Source organism: Miniopterus schreibersii (genome assembly GCF_964146895.1).
Source record: "Miniopterus schreibersii genome assembly, chromosome: 7".
Taxonomy (NCBI): domain Eukaryota; kingdom Metazoa; phylum Chordata; class Mammalia; order Chiroptera; family Miniopteridae; genus Miniopterus; species Miniopterus schreibersii.
Window position 1 is genome coordinate 30,779,789 of NC_138108.1, and position 24,095 is coordinate 30,803,883.

The 24,095-nt window shown below is 37.6% G+C and overlaps 1 protein-coding gene across 17 annotated transcripts in view; it reads left to right on the top strand.

The window, feature by feature from the left end:
• Positions 1–349: 349 nt before the first annotated feature.
• Positions 350–24,095, top strand: part of HIBCH (3-hydroxyisobutyryl-CoA hydrolase) — a 52,878-nt gene continuing 29,132 nt past the window's right edge. For 4 of the 17 annotated variants that reach the window (XM_081142397.1, XM_081142383.1, XM_081142396.1 and 1 more), the window contains exons 1-6: positions 355–547; positions 6,962–7,004; positions 15,053–15,193; positions 16,769–16,853; positions 19,046–19,117; positions 22,992–23,044. In XM_081142397.1, the coding sequence (XP_080998523.1) occupies positions 528–547; positions 6,962–7,004; positions 15,053–15,193; positions 16,769–16,853; positions 19,046–19,117; positions 22,992–23,044 (414 nt within the window). In that variant the 5' untranslated portion in view covers positions 355–527. Of the gene's footprint in view, positions 548–4,983; positions 5,103–6,961; positions 7,005–15,052; positions 15,194–16,768; positions 16,854–19,045; positions 19,118–22,991; positions 23,045–24,095 lie in introns of all 17 variants that reach the window. The other 13 variants (XM_081142387.1, XM_081142386.1, XM_081142385.1 and 10 more) reach the window with 10 other exon arrangements.

The window sequence follows — 24,095 nt, forward strand, 5'->3', positions numbered from 1 at the left end:
GTTTCATCTGTCTGCGTCCTCAAAGAATATTAAATTTACATTTTTAATTTAAAAAGGTTAAAATTCCAGAAGAGTTTTCCATGTCACCTTCTGCTAGTCAAATTAAGCACGCCAAGCCTCCCAACCAGCCCGCGTCCGCCCCCTGCCGGCCGCTCCAGCACTGCCCTACCCGCCCCCGCCTTCGCCCCCGCCGCGCCGCCGTCCCAGGCCCCGCCCTGCTCCAACCCAGGCCCCGCCCCTCAGCCACCCCAGGCTCCGCCCCGCCCCCACCCAAGCCCCGCCCCCTTCCATCCGCCTTCTCCCGCCCACAACCCTTTTTCTCACGCAGTTTTTCTCGCCCCGCCCCTCAGCCCTGCGTAGCGTCACGTCCCGCCCGGGGCCGCTCTGGGCCTCTGGAGGACTCATCGTCTGTTTCCGGGGGTGCGCGGCGGCGGTGGGCGGGGCTGGCTGGAGGCGCGGGGCGTGCTCTGGGTGCGCCGCTCGGGCTGCTTGGGGTCGCGAGTGTTTTGGAGGTTAGGCTGCCGGAGATGTCGGGCCTCCTGTCAAGGTGAGTGAGTGGCCTAGCGGGAGGCAGCCTCGTCAGCTGCGCTCCCCGAGAGGAGAACGTGTCGGGCCTGTGGCCCGCCTGGCCTCGAAGTTTCCAGTCGCCCTCGGGGAGCGCCGTCCCGGCCGCGGCGCCCCGGCCCGCCCCGTGCTTCGCCCTGACTCCTTCTAGCACCTTCTTTGAAGCGGAGCCTTCTCTCTCTGCCGCTCTGGATCTCATTCAGCCTTGACCTCGCAGGATTTTCTTTCTTTCTGACCCCAGTTTCTTTCCTTAACAGCTGAGTATAATTTGGGGGACAGGCGGGGCTTCGGCCTGGAGGGATTTTGTGGCAGGTTTCATGCCCCTAACAAGCGCTCGTGCTCGTGGTGTGACTTTATTGTCCAGCTCTGTCCGATGGTTCCAAGCGTTAAAACAGGTGTCTGGAAGTTCTCTAACGCGGGTTGGTGCATTATGTGTGCCAACATTGTGTTTAATTTTTGAGAGTGCTGTTTTGTGCAGCCTGAGCTGGCTGAGGGAACCTGGGAGCAGGCGTTCCACAAGGTAGGCGCCGTCCCCAGTCGTGAGGCCGCCTGCCTGCCCCGTGCATTCCCAGGCTGTGACCACTTTACGGGAGAACCGTCTTACTTCCTCAACAACTGCAATTCTTGGGTTCTTCAGCCTTTGAGTTTGCCTGGGGGGTGGGGGATGGGGAGTGTTTCTTTCACTTAAGACTAGCTATTGCTTTGTAACATTGTATCCACAGACCTGATTCTCAATAAATATTTGAAGGGAACTCGAAGAATTGCTTTCTTTTTTAATACCTTGGAATTAGTTGTCTGTGTGTCTCCAAGCAGCGGACAGAGATTTGGAAGATATAAGACAATCAGTACGTGTCATCATTGCTGCTAATTTTTTTAAAATTGTGGGCAAATTCCAAATTATTTGAGAAACAAATTGGGAAGTCACCTTTATTAACAATGTTAACTGACTTGGGAAATAATTTGTCATTCCTAGAGTTCAGGTTGGCTTTCTTCCACCCCACATTTCAAGGCGCAGACTGGTTAGGTGAATTCTGGACTAGGTTTAGGGCTTTGATTAGAGATGCCTTTTCCAGGGCCAGCCCTGGTGTGGACATTAGGCTAGCAAAGCAGAGACTGGAGCCTGAGGTCACTCAGCCTACAGCAGTCTCACCCACAAATGTATTCAGAAATAGGGTGCCACAGAGCCTGGCTGGCGTGGCTCAGTGATTGAACATCGGCCCATGCATGCACCAAGAGGTGGCAGGTTCAATTCCAATCAGGGCACATGCCCAGGTTGCGGGCTTGGTCCCCAGTAGGGATCGTGCAAGAGGCAGCCGATTGATGTTTCTCTCGATGTTTCCATCTAGCTCCCTTCCTCTCTCTAAAAATCAGTAAAAACATATTTTATAAAATAAAAAAAAAAGAAAGAAGGTGCCACAGAGTGTGTTTCTGAGAGGAAATAAGCTCTCTGTGCCGTGGTTGATGTTTTTGGGTAATCCCTCTTGAGCTCCAGCCATCGTGGGTTCCTTGGCACCTCTTGATTTCCTTCTACCACTCTCCACTACTTATCTAGCCTTAGTGCCATTTCAGCCCTTGGACATTTGTTGTTGTTGTTGTTCCCAATATAAAGCACCTTTCTCTGAAGATAACTCTTCACATTTTTATTTCTAACCTTGATTTATCCTGAGCTCTAGTGCTAGTCAGAACCACCTGTGTGTCTCACTTTGCAACCTTTACTTTGCATCTGCACTTCAAATAACTGGCACTACCATTCTTCTAGATTCCTAAAGTTATCTGAGTTCTTCCACACTCCCAATCCTTATCTCTTCCTGCCGATTAGCATTTAAGCAGTCCTCTCAAATTTGTCACTAGTTCATCTTTTTCAGAAACTTGATTCGTGGACTTACCTCTTCCTGTTTTGAATCTGCTAATGACTGGCTTGTTAATCTTGCCAAGGTTTCCTTTGGTGCCTACCATTCCTCTGCTCAGAAGCTCAGAGGTGCACTCCTGTCTTTGGAATTAACTAAGAAGTTCCCAGCCCGAGTTTCAAGATTTGGCCCCAATTTACTTCATGAATTCCACAATACTTTTATGTTCTTGTTTCTGGGAGGCACTGTTCTAGGCACTACTAATAACTCAATAAAATCATTCCTCTCTGTTCCCACAGCTGCTGTTCTTCATCAGTCCATGCTTGAATGACTTTGTCTTGTACTTGGGTTTTTGCCCTGTTCACGTTTCACTTTCTACCTTGCCTACTTCTGCTGCAATAAGCTTCGTTAAACACTATTTTTATTATATTATCTTCTTAAATAGTTTCATGAAAAGTGGTTTAATTCTGTGAGCCCATGTGTGTTTCACTGGATAATTGTAAAAATCTCCTAGATACGGTTCTCATCCTTCCAAGACAGTTGTGTTTAATTTTAGCATGTGTCAGAATCACCTGAAGCGTTTGTTGAACAGAGATTTCAGTCCCTCCACAGTTTCTGATTCAGTAGTTCTGGGTGGGGCCGAGAATTTGCATTTCTCCCAGGTTTTCAGGGGATGTTGATGGTGCTAGTCAAGGAACCGCTCTTTGAGAACTACTGCCCCAAGTAGTTAATTTGACCATTACCTGAAGGAAATAAACCTGATTAAGTGAATTAGTAAACTAGTAGTAAATATCTAACAGTATAGTAATATTTTACAAACTGTCATCTATACAGAAACATCACACAGCCAATAAAAATATTTATTTAAAAATATGTAAGTAATATGTGATATGAAAAAATAGACATGACAGAAGTTACAAAAAGAAAGCAGGCTACCCAACAATAAGTACAATACATTTCTAGATTTGTTGTTTTTAAAGTGTTGGGAATTGTCTCTATCCAGGTGATGGTTATAGGGCTATGCACATGTAAGAGTTCACTAAGCTACCGATGTCAGAATAGCACATTTAAGAACTTCATATTTAAATAAGAAAGTAAAAGCAGCATGGGAGAGGTTAGTGACTGGAAGGGGACCGAGGAGGGCTTCTGGGATGCTGGTACTGTCTTGTTTCTTAATCTAGGTGCCAGTGAAATGAGTATGTTCAGTTTGTGAAAACTCATCAAATTGTATCTTTGTGCTTTGGGCCTTTTTTAAAAAGTTCCCCAAAAGACATCACTCTTGCCATTGAGAAACTCAGAGTACAGTGAGAGAAATGCATATAAAAATACTGTAGTTAGAATACACTGGGATACATGCTAGCCAAGAAGTGAGATTTAAGATGTATGGAGATTATGTCAAAGCTGGAATCAGTAGCAGCAGCTTCATAAGGACTGTGCACATGTGTAGATAGATATACTATTTGATGGAACTGAAAACGTGCCAGTTTATTAATTTTTCAAGGCTACTTTGAGATTATTTGAGGGGCAGTAGTTTAGGTGAGGCATTTGAAAAGGGCAGTATGACTATCATTACCACTTGTAAGCATGTCTTAGATGACTGAATTTATAAAAATATTTGTAATTCAACTTACTTTACAGAATTTATATTACTTTCCTTTTACTTACATTACATTTAACTTAATCAATACTACTAAAAAAAGGGGTGGGGGGAAAGCACTAATTTGTTAATTGGCATATTTTGAACATGCTTTGCCACAAGTAAAATATACTTGTCTAGTGACTTCACAACTTGTATGCACATTAGAATCACCTGGAGACTTGCAAACATTCCACGTTCCAGCTCACATCCAAGACCAATTAAATCATAAACTCTGGAAGTGGGACCCAGGCATAGGTATTTTGTTTGAAGTGCCCCCAGATGATTCCAAAACACAGATAAGTTGTCATTAAAATCAATACTTCATTAAAATTAAACTGAAGTGACAGATCCTAGCTTATTTAGGGATGGCTTCTAAATAGGGTTTTCATATAGACGTTTAAAATCTGAACTATACTTACCCTGTAGCACCATTTCTAAAAATTTTTTAAACTTAATTTTATCATTTTGGAAGTTGTTTTAAGTAGCAAAAAATGTAAGTGCTAATTCTTTAAATCAGAAAACTTTGGATTCCTTAGTGAGATAATTACCTAAATGCCAGCTCAAGGTTAAAGACCGTGCTGCCACATTGGCAAGTGTTATGTAACAGTTTAAATACTGTCTGCAACAGAGAGAGTAAACAGCGAGAAACAGATCTAGCTTCAAGGCCCAGTTTTATTTGTGAGACAGAATTTTATTTCACTCAGAGGAAGTTAATAAAAACTGACCAAATGCAAGTGTAACTCACTAAGCACTGCTTTCATAGGTCACAAAAATCTCTGGACCAAAACAGAAAACAAGCCAAACTACAGCTAAGTTCCTTTGCCAGATTTTATGTAATCATACTACTTCTGTTTGTTCCAATTATTACTCATATTTGAGTATTCAGAGTCCCCAATTAATTCTGAATTTATGGTCTTCTCTTTCCTTCCTGTTGGCTTCAAAATTGTCATCTGGTGGAGGGGAAGAAGACATACACATCCCAGATTTTCATCACTCAACCTTGGGCATCTCCAAAACCTTGGATCCATGACTGTAGTACGAAGGAGAAAATGGTAAATGCCTTGAGAGACATGCTGCTGGGTCACATGTCCCACAGTATCCCATACTCTCCACTTTGTTCCACAAAAGAGTGTGTGTTGATACCCTTTGGGAATCTGTAAGTTGAGATCGACATTGTCCTCTAGAGTCATTGGAACAAGGTCTGTTTTCCACACTTCTTGTTAATGGTTGAGTGATGCCTAACTTCTTGAGCTCCAGTTGTGTCACCCAATTTCTTTTTTTGGGAAGATACCTGGGACTTGCTCCAGGTGGTCTACTTTCTGTCCATCCTATGGTTGGCCCTGGTCCAATGGGTACTCTGAAGTCACCACACTCACAGCCTTGAGATAGGGACCAATGAGATAGTTGTAGGTTAGGATCTTGCCTTGTGGCTTTGGCAAAGTTCACAATTGCAGGGTCACTTACTTTTTGTTCCTTTTGGTATTTCTAGCCCTCACAGTTCTAACATAAGTTACAAAAAGCAAACAAAACTAAATTGCAGGTCAGGGGTTCCTTCTACGATGCCTGTTTTCCTCTGTTCAGTATGTATTTGGGAATTAAATTTGACCTAGGTTAGAAAAGTAATTTTTGATCAAAGACTGGACAGTATCTTCTTAAATGTGAAGGAGCCAAGACTAACTCAAATTCCTCACTGAATTCCTCCTTTCTGGTGAATGAGTCAATATTCTAGTGGCGATGAAATGTTTGCTGCTGGACACCTGGGTGTATGTGGATACAGAGAAACATTTTTCTAAATCAATTTAACAGTGGGTCCTAGTGGATGAGTTAAATCATGGTTTCATTTAAAAGTAAGGTACTTTCTCTACCATTGCAATTATACAGACTAATTTCACTGTTCTAAACATCCCATGTATTCCACTTATTCTTCCCTTTTTCTGGCAATCACTGATCTTTGTTTTGTTTTTTTAATTTTTATTGATTTTTTTTTTTAGACTCAGAGTGGAAGGGAGAGGAAGAGAGAGAGAAACATCAATATGAGAGCAGAATGTTGATTGGCTGCCTCCTGCACGCCTCTTACTGGAGATCGAGCCCGCCACCTGGGCATGTGCCCTGATCAGGAATCGAACCCGCAACCTTTTGTTGCATGGGACAATGCCCAACCAACTGAGCCACACAAACCAGGGGAACCATTGATTTTTTTTATTGTCTCCATAGTCTCATACAGTACATATCCTTTTCAGAAAGGCTTCTTTCACTTAACAGTATGAATTTAAGTTTCCTTCGTGTCTTTTTGTGGAATGATAGCTGGTCTTTTTATTGCTGCATAATACTCTACTTTTTAGATATACCACAGTCTCTTTATTCTTTCATCTATTAAAGGATCCCTTGGTTACATCAATGTTTAGGTTATTATGAATAAAGCTACCATAAACTTTCAGGTGCCAGTTTCATTGTGGAAATAAGTTTTCAACTCATTTGGGTAAATATCAGGGAGTGCAATTGCTGGGTCATATAGTAGAGTATGTTTAGTTTTGTAAGAAACTGCCAAACTGTCTTACAAAGTGGCTGTACTATTTGTTTTTACCAGCAATGAATGAGAGTTAAACCTTTTTTTTTCTTTTTTCTTTTGAATTTATTGGTGTGACATTGTTTAATAAAATTACATGTTTCAGGTGTACAATTCTATAATACATTATCTGTATATTGTACCGTGTGTTCACCACCTCAAGTCAAGACTCCTTTTATCACCATTTATCCTCCATACCTTCTTCTATCTAAACCTTTTTTTTAAAAAAAACTTTTTGTTCTAATACATTTTAGAAGAGGCTAAAGCAAAGGGGAATATAGTATTTATACATTGAAACGTGACTACTCATGTTACTATGTTCATTGTGTTCTACATTTGTTTCAGGTTTAATTCATTCAAAAGGACTAATATCATACTGCAACATTTGGTAAGTTTGGACTTTGTTTTGCTGGCATTATTAGATTATGATGTATAACTTAAAGTGTCATTGTTTGGGAAGTAGAGAAATACTGGCAGGTGTCTTTGACCTTGGTATACCATGGTCCCCAATTTTATAGTGTCAGTACTTGTTGTATATCTCCATCAGAGCTCTTGGGTGACCCAGGTGCATTGTCAATGAGCAGTAATATTTTAAAATAAATCTTTTTTTCTGAGCAGTAGATCTCAACAGTGGGCTTAAAATATTCAGTAAACCATGTTGTATCACTCTCATGTCAATGTTTCTCTCCCTCTCCATTCCTTTCTCTCTAAAAATCAATTTAAAAAAATCTTTAAAAAAAATTCTGGGCAAGATCACTGCTGAAAATTTAGAAATAAAGCGTAGTACAATGAGGAAAATGAAAATAACCAATGGTCCTACCTAATCAAGTCTACTCACTAAACAGTTTGATATATTTCTTTCTGACTTTTATCTCCTGTATATTACCTGTTTTTTACCCTTCTTTTTCAATTAACATTGTATTATGAAACTTATATACAATCAGATATTCAAACATGTTTACCAGTAGCTGTACAGTATTGTCATGAGTATCATAACTAAATTATGAGTACCATAAATTAAATGTGTATTTTTGATATTATAAATAATTGTGGCAAACATTCTTTGAGATACTTTTTTTATTAAAAAAATATCTTTATTGATTTCAGAGAGAGGAAGGGAAAGAGAGATAGAAACATCAATAATGAGAGTCATTGATTGGCTGCCTCTTGCACGCCCCCTACTGGGAATCAAGCCCAACAACCTGAGCATGTACCCTGACTGGGAGTCGAACCTTGATCTCCTAGATCATAGGTCCATGTTCAACCGCTGAGCCATGCTGGCCAGGCAAGACACTCTTGAGTAAACCAAATATTCATTATGCTTATGGTAGAAAATTTGAAAAACATATAAAATCACAAAGAAGGTGACCCCAAATCATTGTTTATAATTTATATATATAGTGCCACTTTTTTCTGTTTCTGTGTGCATGTTTTAACACGTTATATTATAGTATAACTATTTCCCTAGATTTCTGCTTATTTTTTTAGTATGAATTTCTAAAGTAAGAACATTTAAAAGATTCTTCATACACTTTGCCAAATTGCTTTCCATTTATACTTTCCCCTGTAAATGCTTTTACTTTGTAAGGTTATTTGTTATCAGTTTTGTAACTACTGCAGTTGTGTTTTTTGACATAAGTTGTATTGCCCTATATTCTGGATTATATATGTATTTAGAACTATTCTCCTCTAGCTGGTCAGCAAACTTGTCAGATGGGTTTCTTTAACATTACAGAAAATGAAACAACATTTGAAAGTCTTGCTTCTTTTGTGATTTTTGTGTATAGTTTTCTTTTGCGAAAAAATTTTTTTTATTACCAGTAAGGTAAGAAAATGAAAAATATATTTTTCTAAGTCATATAACTCAGTATCTTTTAAACCTAACTTATCACTTTAAAAAATTATTTAAAATATGGTTTCAAATACATAGTAAATACATATGATGCAAAAGTTCAAAGGGGCCATACAGTAAAAAGTCTTTCCACCCTTCTCTCTCAGGTGCCCAATTCTCTTTCCTGGAAGCAACCATTTTAGCAGTGTCTTGTGTATTCATCTAGAGATACAGTCTTTACATAAATTTGTATGCATTCATTTACACGGTGGGGAGCATGTCTGCATTGATTGTTCCATAACAGCATACGGAGAGGTAGCTGTCTCTTTCCCTCTCCCTCCCTCCCTCCCTCCCTCCCTCCCTCCCTCCCTCCCTCCCTCCCTCCCTCCCTCCCTCCCTCCCTCCCTCCCTTCCTCCCTTTTGTTTCAGCATCTTTATTGTTGAAAATATTATAGATGTCTCCTTTTTGTTCCCACTGATCCCCTCCACCCCGCATCCATCCCACCCCGCATCCATCCCATCCCCGGGCCTTCCCCAGACCAGTTTCTGTGTCCATGGGTTATGCTTATAAACATATAAGTTCTTCGATTAATCTCTCCCCACCCACTTACCCCTCCCCACCTTCCCTCTGAGATCCTTCAGCCTGTTCCATGCTTCTATGTCCCTGGATCCATTTTGTTCATCAGTTTATTTTGTTTATTATATTCCACATATAAGTGAGATCATGTGGTACTTGTCTTTCTCTGATTGGTTTATTTCACTTAGCATAATACTCTCCAGGTCTATCCATGCTGTCCCAAAGGGTACGAGATCCTTCTTTTTAACAGCTGCATAGTTTTCCATGGTGTAAATGTGCCACAGCTTTTTTATCCACTCATCTACTGATGGGCACTTGGGCTGTTTCCAGATCTTAGCTATTGTAAATTGCGCTGCTATGAACATAGGGGTGCATAAGATCTTTGTGATTGGTGTTTGGGTTTCTTAGGATATATTCCTAGAAGTGGAATCACTGGGTCAAATGGCAGGTCCATTTTTAATCTTTTGAGGAAACTCCATACTGCTTTCCATAGTGGCTGCATCAGTCTGCATTCCCACCAGCAGCGTACTCGGGTGCCCTTTTCTCCACACCCTTGCCAGCACTTGTAGTTCGTTAACTTGTTGATGGTGCCATTCTGACAGGTGTGAAGTGATACCTCATTGTGGTTTTAATTTGCATCTCTCCAATGATTAGTGATGTTGAGCGTTTTTTCATATGTCTCTTGGCCATCTGTATGTTGTCTTTGGAGAAGTGTCTATTTTAGGTCCTTTGCCCATTTTTTAATTGGATTGTTTGTCGTCCTTTTGTTAAGTTGTATGAGTTCCTTATATATTTTGGAAATTAACCCTTTATCAGATGTGTTGTTGGCAAATATGTTCTCCCATACACTGGGCTCCCTTTTCGTTTTCTTGATGGTTTCTTTTGCTGTGCAGAAGCTTTTTACTTTGATATAGTCTCATTTGTTTATTTTCTCCTTCATTTCTCTTGCCCTAGAAGATGTATCAGCAAACATATTGCTAGGAGAGATGTCTGAGATTTTGCTGCCTATGTTTTCCTCTAGGATTTTTATGGTTTCATGTCTTATATTTAAGTCTTTTATCCATTTTGAATTAACTTTTGTGTATGGTGTAAGTTGGTGGTCTAGTTTCATTTTTTTGCATGTATCTGTCCAGTTTTCCCAGCACCATTTATTGAAGAGACTGTCTTTACTCCATTGTATGTTCTTGCCTTCTTTGTCAAATATTAATTGACCATAATGGCGTGGGTCAATTTCTGAGTTCTCTGTTCTGTTCCACTGATCTGTATGTCTGTTCTTGTGCCAGTACCAGGCTATTTTGATTACAGTGACTTTGTAGTGTAACTTGATATCTGATACTGTGATCCCTCTAACTTTGTTCTTCTTTCTCAAGATTGCCATGGCTATTCGGGGTGTTTTTTGATTCCATATAAATTTTCGAAGTGTTTGTTCTAGATTCGTGAAATATGCTGTTGGCATTTTAATAGGGATTGCATTGAATTTATAGATTGCTTTGTATGAACATTTAAATGATGTTAATTCTTCCAGTCCATGAACATGGTATATTTTTCCATTTGTTTATATCTTTATTTCTTTTTCCAGTGTCCTGTAGTTTTCCAAGTACAGGTATTTTTTATCTTTGGTTAAGTATATTCCTAGTTATCTTATTTTTTTAATTGCAGCGATAAATGGGATTTTTTTTTAGTTTCTCTTTCTGAGAGTTCATTATTGGTGTATAAAAATGCCATTGATTTCTGCATGTTAATTTTGTATCCTGCTACCTTGCTGAATTCATTTATTAAATCTAGTAGTTTTTTGGTGGAGTCTTTAGGATTTTCTATGTACAATATCATGTCATCTGCAAATAATGACAGTTTTGTTTCCTCCTTTCCAATTTGGATCCCTTTTATCTTTTCTTCTTGTCTGATTGCTGTGGCTAGGACTTCCAATACTATGTTGAATAAGAGTGGTGAAAGTGGACACCCCTGTCTTGTTTCTGTTCTTAGGGGAAATGGTTTTAGTTTTTGCCCATTGAGTGTGATGTTGGCTGTAGGTTTGTCATATATGGCCTTTATTATGTTGAGGTATGATCCCTCTATTCCTACTTTGCTGAGAGTTTTTATAAAAAATGGGTGTTGGATTTTGTCGAATGCTTTTTCTGCATCTATTGATATGATCATGTGATTGTCTTTCAGTTTGTTTATGTGATGTATCACGTTTATTCATTTGCAAATATTGTACCAGCCTTGCATCCCTGGAATAAATCCCACTTGGTCATGGTGTATGATCTTTTTAACATATTGCTGGATCCGATATGCTAATATTTAGTTGAGGATTTTAGCATCTATGTTCATTAGGGATATTGACCTGTAATTCTCTTTCTTTGTAGTGTCTTTATCTGGGTTTGGAATTAGGCTGATGCTGACCTCGTATAAACAGTTTGGAAGTGTTCCTTTCTCTTGGATTTTTTGAAATAGTTTGAGGAGGATAGGTATTAATTCTTCTTTGAGTGTTTAGTAAAACTCCCCTACCTATGAAGCCATCTGGGCCAGGGCTGGGAGCCCTTTGATTACTGCTTCAATTTCATCAGCAGTTATCGGCCTATTTAGACTTTCTGACTCTTCCTAATTGAGTTTTGGAAGGTTGTATTTTTCTAGGAATTTATCCATTTCATCCAGTTTCCAGCTTGGTGGCATATAGTTAGTTATTCATAGTATTTTCTTACAGTCCTTTGTATTTCTGTTGGGTCCATTGTTATTTCACCACCTTCATTTCTGACTTTGTTTATTTGGGTCTTCGTCTTTGTTTCTTGGTGAGTCTGGCTAAAGGTTCATCAATCTTGTTTATATTTTCAAAGAGCCAGCTCTTGGTTTCATTGATATTTTGTATCATTTTTTCAGTATCTATGTCATTTATTTCTGCTCTGATATTATTTTTCTTTCTAATTACTTTGGGCTTTTCTTGTTCTCTTTCTAAGTTTTTAAGTTGTAGGGTTAGAGAGTCTATTAGAAGTTTTTCTTGTTTTTTGAGGTAGGCTTATAGTGCTGTGAACTTCCCTCTCAGGATTGCTTTCATTGTGTCCCATAGATTTGGAGTTGTTGTGTGTTCATTTTCATTTGTTTCCAGGAAGTTTTTTATTTCTTTCTTGATCTCTTTGGCAACCCATTCATTGTTTAAAAACATGCTTTTCGACCTCCATTTGTTTAAATGTCTTTTAGTGTTTTTATTGTAGTTCATTTCTAATTTCATGCCACTGTGATCCGAGAAGATGCTTGATATTTCAATCTTCCTGAACTTGTAGAGACTTGTTTTGTGTCCTAACATGTGATCTGTCTTTGAGAATGTCCCGTGTGCAGTTGAGAAGAATGTATATTTTGCAGCTTTGGAGTAGAATGTTCTGTAAATGTCAATTAAATCCATCTGATCTAGTGTGTCCTTTAGGGTCACTGTTTCCTTGTTGATTTTTTGTTTGGAAGACTTATCCAGTGTAGTCAGTGGGGTGTTAAAGTCCCCTAGTATGACTGCATTGCTGTTGATCTCTCCCTTAAAGTCCTCTAGAAGTTTTTTTTATAAATTTAGGTACCCCTATATTGGGTGCATATATATTAATCAGGGTTATATCCTCTTGTTGGATTGATCCTTTAGTATTATGTAATGACCTTTCTTGTCTCTCATTATGATCTTCATTTTGAAGTCTATTTTGTCAGACAAGTATTGCTACCCCAGCTTTTTTTCATTCCCATTTGCATGGAAAATTTTTTTCCATCCCTTCACTCTCATCCTGTGTGAGTCTTTTGTTCTGAGGCAGGTCTCTTGTAGACAGCATATATTAGGGTCATGTTTTCTTATCCATTCAGCCACCCTATATCTTTTTCTTAGGGCATTTAATCCATTTACATTTAAGATTATTATTGAAAGATACTTATCTATTGCCATTTTGTTTCTTTATGCTTATGTTTCTCATTGTCTTTATTTCTACTTCTAATTATATCTGTCCCTTTAACATTTCTCATAATGCTGTTTTTGTAGTGATAATGTCCCTTAGCCTTTTTTTTTGTGTCTGGGAAGCTCTTTATTTCACCATCTATCTTGAATGATAGTCTTGCTGGATAGAGTAGTCTTGGTTTCAGATCCCTGTTTTGCATTACCTTGAATACTTCATGCCATTCCCTTCTGGCCTGTAGAGTTTCTGAGAAGTCAGCTGAAAGCCTTATGGGAGCACCTTTGTAGGTAACAGATTGCTTTTCTCTAGCTTCCTTTAAGATTCTCTCTTTGTCTTGAATTCCTGGCATTTTAATTATGATGTGTCTGGGAATGGGCCTCTCTGGATTCTTCTTGCTTGGGACTCTCTGTGCCTCCTGAACTTGTGTGACTTTTTCCTTGACCAGGTTAGGGAAGTTTTCTGCCATTATTTCTTCAAACAGGTTCTCTAACCCTTGCTTACTTTCTATGTCTTCTGGCACTCCTATAATGTGAAAATTGTGATATTTCATGTTGTCCCAAAGCTCCCTTAATGTCCTCCTGTTTTTTGTTTGTTCTTTTTGGATCCCTGATTGAGTGATTGTTTCTATCTTGTCTTCTAATTTGCTGATCTGATCCTCAGCTTCCTCTAATCCGCTGTATATTCTTTCCAATGTATTCTTTATTTCTGCTATGTCATTCTTCATTGCCTTCATAGTTTCCATATCTTTTTTCATGCTGTTGAGCATCCTTACAATCAGTATTCTGAACTCTGTATCTGAGAGATTGCTTATCTCCATTTCATTTGGCTCTTTTTCTTTTTCTTTCCTTTGGGGCTCGTTTTTCTGTCTCCCCATTTTGGCTACCTTTTTGGGTTGTTTCTGTGTATTAGGTAGATCTGCTAGGACCCTCAGTCTTTTTGGAGGGTCTCTGGTACAGGCCAATGTCAGATGCAGTTTGTGGCTGGCCCTGAGTACCCTGTTTGGAGCTATCATCAACCCCAGGCTTGAGGTCTCCTCTGTTGGGGCTGGGTGCATTTGGACAGGACCAATATGCACACCTAAGTCTGCTTTTCTAAGGCTGGGGTCCCGAAGCAGGTCAGGCAAAGACTCAAAGCACCCTGAGGTCTGCCTCTGCCTGCAGCTGATTAATCTGATTCTCCTAATGAGCCTCAGGCTGTAGAAACTACTCTGGGTAGGACTTTATTAGATTTTTGTTAATAAGGATGCATTCTCCAGTTCAAAATTTCCAGTTTAGGCTGACTCTCAATTTTATATTGTACATTGTTCCCATGTGAAATTTAAGGCACTGTCCTTAGAGGAATATGTTAAGCAGGTGGTGCCATTAGTCCTGGTAGTTGTGTATAGCTGAGACCTGGGAAATTGCTATGTAGTTTGAAACATGTTATCTTCAGGTGTTGTATTAGTCAGTAGTATATTACATGAGCAGTGAGACCTGATGATTAAGTTATGGTGTGTGAGGCCCCTTACGTAAGCATATAGGTAAGTTCTTCACAACTATATGACATGTAAGTATGTCATTTTATAATCTGGCTTCACACTACTCATTCTTCCTGCTTTCCCATCACTCACTTCTTCAACAAGCCTTTATTCTGCTCAGGTTTAACATCTTAATATTTTCAAATATTCATTGCTATGTTTTTATGTGTTCTATTCTCTAGGATTCTCACCCCCCTTTTTCTTGGCATACATGAAGCCCAGCTCAAATACCACCTTTTTTCAAGCTATTGGTAGCTACTGTAGTCTGAATTATTTGCCTTCTCTATTCATCTTTGCTTTCTAAGTACCTAATAAATTGCTTGGTATACAGTAATAAATGAAAAGATTTAAGAGAATTTTATAGTACACGTTGACTCAGTTCACTTAGAAATAAAAATTAAAAGACTTAAGAGGTATATATAGTTCATTTTGGAATTTAAATAACTTTAGAAATCTTGTCAGATGTACTTAGTTATCCATTTGATTAGTTACCATAAACGTGTGGATGATTTGTATTTGATGTATGTTTTGATGTTGGCTTGTGACAGAAACTTAATGAGTTTTATTGTAAAGTTATTATTTGTTTACACAGAGACTGTCCAGCCACACAGATGCAGCAGGAGAAGTACTATTGGAAAGAAAAGGTTGTGCAGGAGTAATAACACTAAACAGACCAAAGGCCCTAAATGCACTGACTCTTAATATGATTCGGCAGATTTATCCACAGCTAAAGGTTTGTAATTTTCTTAAAGCAATTATATGTATTATTTTAAAAGTATATCTTAGTATTACATTTCTGGCATTCTTTCCCATAGAATCATTGGACTATGTGGGATCAGCGCCCAAGCTCCTTTGATTCTTGAGTCTTTAGTGCTTTCCCTATGTAGTTAACCTGAGGCACTCCTAGTGACAGGGAGGTCATTGTCTCATGAGATAGCCCCTTCCACTTCTACATAGCTCTGAGTTTCTTCTTGTGTTCTGCCACTCTTTATTTCTGTGACCTTTTAACTAGTGATACTGGTTCTGCTTCAGGGGTATGAATGTACAAATCTAATCTGCTTCCACCTGATAGCAGCTTTTTGATTTGAAGACAACTTTTTTAACTGCTTGGCCAGCCTTTATTAGAGAAGGTCATAAGCTTTTCTAAGTTAACTGCAGGTGCAGTGGAAAATCATAACTTAAATTTTGACTACTTGTGTTTGAAACTTGGGTTTCTTTTTATTAACTGTGTAGATTGGGAGTGCTAATCACTTTGTATCTCACTTTCCTGAGCTGTGGAATAGGGATGATAATATTTCATAAGATTGTTGTGGAGATGAGTAAAATAGTGTATCTAATACGGTCAGCCACATAGGTGTTATGCACATTCTAGTTCTCCCCTAGTCACCTATTTCTTAATTCTTCATTTGATGAATCTCTCTTCCATTTTGCTGTGTCTGTTTGGAATACTTTATAGTATATCCTTAAGTGTATTAGAGAAATAAGCCACGTATTCCAGCTTAGAATTGGACCAGAATGGAAGAAAAAAGAAACTTCCATGTTAGAATGCTCTATTTCTACTAATGTAGTCCAGTATTACATTAACCTTTTGGACAGCCACAACTGTCCAGCTATATCTCTTCCTTGTGCATTTATATTTTTATTCTCAAGTGTAGAATTTATAGAGCCCCTGTTAATTTTTCTGTCTCTAGTTTACTAATTTTTTATTGGTCCATTGTTCTAGTCTTTTCAGTTTACATTGGCTCTTGATTCTTTCATCCTACTTAATTTTTAGCTGGCCTTACTGACCCCAAAGCACTTTCAGATTTGATCTATGTGTTTTCACTCTGTTATTTACAAATTTGTCAGTAGGATAGAGCCCTGTATCACCACAGTAGAAAGGTTATTGCTCTGTTTATCAACAGTCTTTGGATTGATTTGTTCACCAGATTTCTAAGCTTATGTAACACGTAGTATTATTAAGCCCCCCCCCCCTTTTTTTTTACCTTTGTCTAAAAGTTGTCATAGCAAAGATTTCAGATGCCATCACGAAATTTGGATCACAAAATGTATTCATCTAGCAGCTTTTATTGGAATAGCCTCTAATTTATGTCAGAAAAGATGAAGTTAGGATCCATTCTTCTGGATATGCTTTATAAAGGTTATGCTGTATATTATATATGGACATATATTACAGGGTGGGGCTAAAGTATTATATCCATATACTATATGTCTATACACATATATGTATGTATATATTTGTATCTGTGCAAGTGGATATATCTTTAATGTTTGTAGTCATAATGTGCTTATACCATCTTCTTTTTAGAAGTGGGAACAAGATCCCGAAACTTTCCTGATCATGATAAAGGGAGTTGGTGGAAAGGCTTTCTGTGCTGGGGGTGATATCATAGGTAAAAACTTTTTTTCCTCTCACCTAATGCTTTTTCCCCTCAAGAGAACTGATAAAATATTAACAAGTTTCTCTAGTACTTCATAATTTGTGTTACTTTATAGAAATTCTTTTGTTTTAAAGTTAATATATTCTCATGTAGTTAACTTGTCAATTTAAAGATAGGCAGAGCCTTATGTATTGACTTCATTTTCTTCTGACTGTGAGCTATTTTTGTCTAAAGACCTAACTTTATATTGATGTTTGGAAATACAGTTAGAAATTCTAGAATTATTCTAGTTTACGTGAAATAAAGCAGTGGATTTCAATTCCAGGTAATTTAGCTTCTTTAAAGATCATAGTTCAAGACGATAAGTGGGCACTCAGAAAAAATTTTTAAAATGATATGAATGTCATTTAATTTTACTTTATATGAAAATAATTGATAAGAATAAGATTAGAAGGAAATCTAAGAAGAATTTTGAGGTAAAAGAGCTTCAACATGCAATACAATTTATACTACTTCCATTTTAGAATTGGTAAGTAGTGGTAAGGACTGAATAAAAACAATAGATGAGAGTTTTTTGTGGGGCATATATCAGGGAAAGCTTCAAAATGACAAAAGATCTTAAAATTTTCTTTTAAAAACCATGAAAAGAAGTCAGATTTGGAACATTTTAAAGGAAGATATTAGAGTGTTAGAGTGAATTTAAAACTATAAATAGCCCGGCTAGGTGTAGCTCAGCGGTTGAGCATCAACCTAGGATCCAGGAGATTGAGGTTCGATTCCTGGTCAGGGCACATGCCAGGGCTGTGGGCTTGATCCCCAGTAGGGGGACTCTCATCACTGATGTTTTGATCTCACTCTCTCCCTCTCCCTTCCTCTGTCTGAAAATCAATAAAGATATATTTGAAAAAACAAAACAAAAACTATAAATAGTCAACAATTTTTGTGTAACTTTCCCATAACAGAAGAAACACATATATACTATACATTTAATTTGTATTTTAGAAGATAATTCTCAGAGGACTTAAAGACAGGAAAAGGCATATGAGCTTGCAGTATATACGTGGAAGAGAATTGACTGCAGTAAGAATACAGTAGATGTGAGCTTTGGAAAATAGACAATTGAAATAGAAATGAAACCATTTGATAGTATTTATAATTCAGATATTTACTGTGCACATTTTCATTAAGCCAGGCAGTAGTATGCTGTAGCAGCACCTTTGAGAAGATATATTTCCTTTTATATTGATAAATAAGGATATTACTGCTTCATTTACCTCTCTTGCTTCACCTTTTACCTTCCTCCTTCAGTCTTTTAAACTACTTATTTCTTGATTTTATTCTTTCTTGCCTATGTGCCTTTGTAGGTACTCCTTTCTCTACTCAAAACTTTTCCCCCCGTCACTTTCTAGGAAATCCCTATCTATTGTTCAAACTTGGCTCAGACTGTGTCTTCTGGGAAGCCTTTTAATTACCCCTCTCCTGCTCACGCTCCTACAGTACTCAGCCTTATAGTGTGCATAGCACTAAGACTGTGTTTTAGTAATCTTCTTTCTCATTAGTCTGAACTTCATGTCAGCCATCTTACATTGCTGTCTTGTTAACTACAGCACCCAAAACAGTGCATGGTACTTGGTGGATGCTCAATAAATGTTTTGTGGTGGAATGAATGTGGCAGAAATATTTAACTAGATAGAATATATATATTTCTCTGTGTGTGTATGGATAGTATACTTTGTATATATATTACCACCCTGGCCAGGTAGCTCAGTTTGTTAGAGCATCAGCCCGATGCGCCAGGGTTGCAAGTTCGATCCTGGTCAGGGCACATACAAGAGTCAACCAATGAATGCATAAACACAATGTTTCTCTCTCTCTCTCTCCTCTCAAATCGATAAATTAAAAAAAAGATATTACCAAAGGAAATGTATATCCAGCAAATGTTGATTTAGATGCTACTGAAAACAGGAAAAAGAAAGTGCATTTTTTAGCAATATATAACTGCTAATTTAAGTGTAACACTTTGTAAGAAGTTCTTAAGAAATTTTGCCTTGAAGTTTGACATTGGACTATGGATCTGGGGCTAACTATATATAATATGTCTGTGGCATGGGCAACATATTTTTAATTTATGTTAGTTGACTCTATTTGGAAAACACTTTTTTTAAAAATTCATAATCCTTTTTTTTTTTTGGTAACCATCTCAGAAGTTATAAAGGCAAACCAGAAGATATCTCAAGATTTCTTCAGAGAAGAATATGTGCTAAACAATGCCATTGGTATGTGTGCCTTGCTTAGAGCTTTGAAAATGGAATCAAGAAAAGCAGCACAGTTTGAATTATTAAAAATTTATCAATAGACACTTTTATTTAATCTTTTATATACTATGTGCCAGGCATAAATAAATTTCATTAAACTATTCTGACTGCTCATTCCAAAACAGTTCACACTTTAATATTAGTAGGCTATACTTACCTTCTATTTGTCATTCAATCAATATGAAAACATGATTCTGATCATATGGCTGGCGTTCTTGGAAAACAAAAAACTTGGGTCCCAATTTTCTCTGTAAAATGAAGTATCATTTCCCAATTCTTGAAGAACTTTGGGATGAAAATTTCGTTATAGTTGATGTTCCAGATTTCATTGGATGGAAGTGAAGCAGTAGTTTTATGAAGCATGTGTTTCAAATGTTAAATTACAGGAAATAATACAGTAAGTACTTGTGTACCCACCAGCCCAGAATGAACAGACATCAGTATTTTATTTTTGCTTGATGTTTTACAATTTATATAAAAGAAATATAATTCTACAAGTTTTAAAATGGTAGTTCAGGCTACTTTGCTGCTTTCTTCAGAGCCATTTCTTTCTCTCCCTAGAGGCTACCATTGTTGTTAATTTGTAGTTTCTCCTCCTAGACCATACTCTGTATTTTTAACACATACTTATGAGCAAAAATAGTATTACTTTGTGCTTTTGAAATTTACATAAATACTATTTTACTGTATATATTATTTCCTAAGTTTTTAATAACATGGAATGTAACTGTTGCATAGTATTCAATATTATGAATATATTGCACGTTATTTATTCTGCATTAATGGATATTTGAAATACAAATTTTTTTAGATTTAGTATAGATTATTATACCTTTATATATATGCTCCCTTCATGACCATGTGCAAAAGTTTCTCTAGAAAATAATAGAAGCAGAATGGGTGGGTCATAGAGTTTATACATCCTCAGTTTGTTTCCAGATTCTTTCCTAAAGTCTAAGACATGATTTTCTACCTGTCCTTTCCATCATTTTTTGTTGGTAAACTTTGCTTGTTTAATATTTTATTGGGGTTTTAATCTGTATTTCATTGGATAATGGCGAGGTAGGTGTTTTCTTAGGTTAATTGAGCATTTAGATTTTATTTTCAGTTTTATCCTTTGTTCATCTTTCTATTGGGTTTATTGTCTTTCTGACTTTGTAGGCCTTGATGTATTCTGGATTCTTCACTTTTATAGATTATACCTATTACAAGTCCATTGTTCTCAGTCTATTGCTTTAAGTTATCTTTTGGTATATACAGGTTTTTATTTGATGGGATGAAATGTATCCAATCTTTTCCTTTGTGATTTCTGCTTTTTTTGCATTGAAAAAAAAGCACTTAACACTGAGGTTATTAAGATGTTCTGTCATAATTTTTTTTAATGGCTTGAATATTTTGTTTCTTTATACTCTAAGTCTTTTAATGTACTTGGGCATTTTTTGCAGATGACATCTAACTTTTATATTCTAGCTAAAAAGCAAGATGTTGCCATACCTTTTATTAAAAAGTGTATGCCTTCCTCACTGACTTTAATGATACTTCTGTCATATATCAAGTTTTTATATATTACTCCGGTCTGTTTCTGGGCTACTTTGTTCATCGATCTATTTGTTTGTACTTATGGTGACACTGCAGTGTCAAAATTATTACAGCTTTAATGTATGTCTTTATGTGCTAGGACAATATGCCCTTGCTTTCTTTTAGAATTTTCTTGGCTGCTCTTCGACTTTTGATCTTCCATACGAATTTTAGAATTATTTTGTCTGATTCCACAAAATATTCTATTGAGATTTTCATTAGAATGATAATGAATTTTAGATTAATTTGAGGGGAATTAACATCTTTGATATTGACTCTTCCCATCCATGAATGTGGCATATCTCTGTTTATTCATGTAGAAAACTTAAAAATTATTAATTATAAGTTACATATAAAATTCACCCATATAGAGTATATAATTCAGTAATTTATTTTTTAAAATCCTTACCTGAGGATATGCTTTCATTGATTTTTAGAGAGAGGAAGGGGTGGAGAGAGAGAAAAACATCCATCAGTTGCCTTCCATACGTACCCCAGCTGGGAGCAAACCACAACCTTGGTATGTGCCCTAAGTGGGCACAGCCTTCGTTGGCTGTAACTTCCATTCAGCTATTGACTTGAGTTTCATATTTGTTTCTGGCACCTGGGGATTTCCTTGTTTGGCTTTGAACTTGGATATACATTTAAAACTGATTTTTTTTGTAGAATTCCTATATCTTTGAAGGAGGAGTTGGGGGAAGAGGCTGTTTCCCACTTTAGCTCAGTGAGCTAAATTGAATGGACGTTTCTCACTTCTTAAGTCTAAAACTGTACATATAAAATTTACTTACAATGTTATCTTCATTCTAAAAACTTATACCAGCACTGTCCATTAGGACTTCCTGCAATGACGAAAATATTCTGTCTATGCTGCCCAGTATGATATTCACTAGCCACCTGCAGGTAATGAGCACTTGAAATGAGCCTAGTGTGATCAAGAAACTGAAGTTTAAATTTTATTTAATTGTAAGTAACTTAAATCTAAATAGCTGCATTTAGCTAGAGGCTACTATTTTAGATAATGTAGTTCTATACTAAATAAAAGGAGATGGAAAAAATAGCTGTAAGGGGTTTGAAAAGAGAGTTTGGTAAAATGTTAATGTACAGAGAGAAAGCCTTCAAGGTATATTTTGTACATTGTAGTGACATTTTAGTCAATAAAGAACTTGGCAAACTCTGGCTTTATGTCCTGCATCAATTAGCTTCTAATATTTTATATCTGAAGTATATGTATATATAACTGAAATGGTGTGTGTATGTATCTCCATTTTAATCAATGGAGAAATTTCCATAGTTTCTAGGGAATTATAGTTCAAAATTGAGGGCCATGGAAGTCCTTGCAAATATGAAATTAGATTTGTGCTTTGGTGGCCTATTTGGCAAATTGGGAACATTTATAGAATTACTAGATGGATCAAAACTGCAGTTTTATATTGGTTTTTGGTAAGGGAGTAACATAGGCAACAAGCTGTAACAGAAGCTCAGTGATTTACATTTTTGTTATGTTGTGAGCAATTCCCCCTATGGGGGGGTTGGGGAGGGGAAAAAGGAAAGGAACAAAGTAAAATTTTATAGAATTTTTGAGCTGGAAGGGACTTCCGAGGCCACATATTAAGTCTTGTCATGTAAGAGATGAGGAAACTTATCTGTGTATTTTATACATATGATATACACATTATAATATGCATATAACGTGTGTGTGTGTGTGTGTATATATATGTGTGTGTGTATATATATATATATATATATACACACACACATACCCAAATATGTATATTTATTCTAATGCCAGTATATCTATTGAATATAGTTAAATTGCCAGTTAATGACAAGGCTGAGACTATATTCTGGGTCTTCTGACTTCCAGTTTATGCTACACTTCTCTTCGTATCCAGTTACTACTTTAGACGTAAAGAAAACAAATTATGTTCTTTAAATTATAACTGTGTATATAAACATTAGTCGCTTGTAAGGCAATTGTTAATTATAATTCTCAATAGCTGAATTAAAGAAAGCTTTTATTTGTTTCAAATTGAAGTGTTGAGTTGTTAAATGATAATGAACAGATGATCAGGATGTTTATGGATTGTCATTTTAAGAACATTTTACAAGCCATACATTTAGTTTACCTTGATACTTCTTGCAAAAATTTCCTTGGGAAAATACTCAAAGTTCATGTAACGTGTGATTTTTTTTGGGGGGGGGGGGGGAAGAATATTTTAAACATTGCAATTAATTACAGCTTTATTTCTTTTAGATTCTTGCCAGAAACCCTATGTTGCACTTATTCATGGAATTACAATGGGTGGGGTAAGTAGACTGTTTTACTCTCGTTGTTACTGTGTGTTATATTAGAAATAAGTTAATTGTTAAACAGAAGTAGGCCCTGGCCAGGTAGGTCAGTTGGTTAAAGCATTGTCCTAATTAGCCAGAATTGCCCTTTTCAGTGACATTCAACCAGCGAGAGAGACTTTCAGCCCGTCTTTTTATTTTGTAAAACTTGTGTCATCAGAGAGATGCAAATTAAAACCACAATGAGGACTCATTCATTCAAAAAGTGTAGGGAGGGAGGATTAAAGATGGTGGCAGACTGAGTGGAAGCTACACTGACACTCTTCCGGGACTAAACTGGAATTACAACTAAAAAATATAGAAAAACATCTTGAATAATCAACTGCAACTGAAGACGAGCTGGAGAGCACTGTCGTAACCAAGGAGGAAAAGTGGAGGCCACATAGAGACTGGTAGGAAGTGTGGATGCAAGAGGGCTGGCTGGGCTCCCACAGGCAGCAGCTGAGGGTCTCGGGAGATCTCAGCTGTGGGGGTTCCCACTGAGGGCTCTGGGGCCTAAACCCCTGGCATGGCTTCCCAGCCCAGAGCACCAGAACTGAGAAAGGTGCCCACATAACCTCTGGCTGTGAAAAGCAGCTGGGTTTTTGTCTGCCAGAGAGAGGTGGCTGGAAATGCAGGCACCCTCTTTAAGAACCAACACACAAGTTTCCTGTGCAGCCACTCACCTTGGGCTCCAGCAGAGGGAGGGCAGAGTGGACAGGAGCTGTGAGAGGAGAACCTAGCATTGTGGGCTCTGGAGATTGGGATCAAAAGGCATCCATTTGGATTCCTATGCCTAGTCATTTCCCCATACATCTTTCTCAGGCAGATAGTTTGCTGCTTTTGCCTGGGGGAGGGAAGCAATTGCCTCACCCTGTTGGAAGGCCTCTTGCCCTACCCAGAGGAGTTTCTACAGCCTGAGGCTCATTAAGAGAATCAGATTAATCAGCTGCAGGCAGAGGCCTCAAAGTGCTTTGAGTCTTTGCCTGACCTGCTTCGGGACCCCAGCCTTAGAAAAGCAGACTTAGGT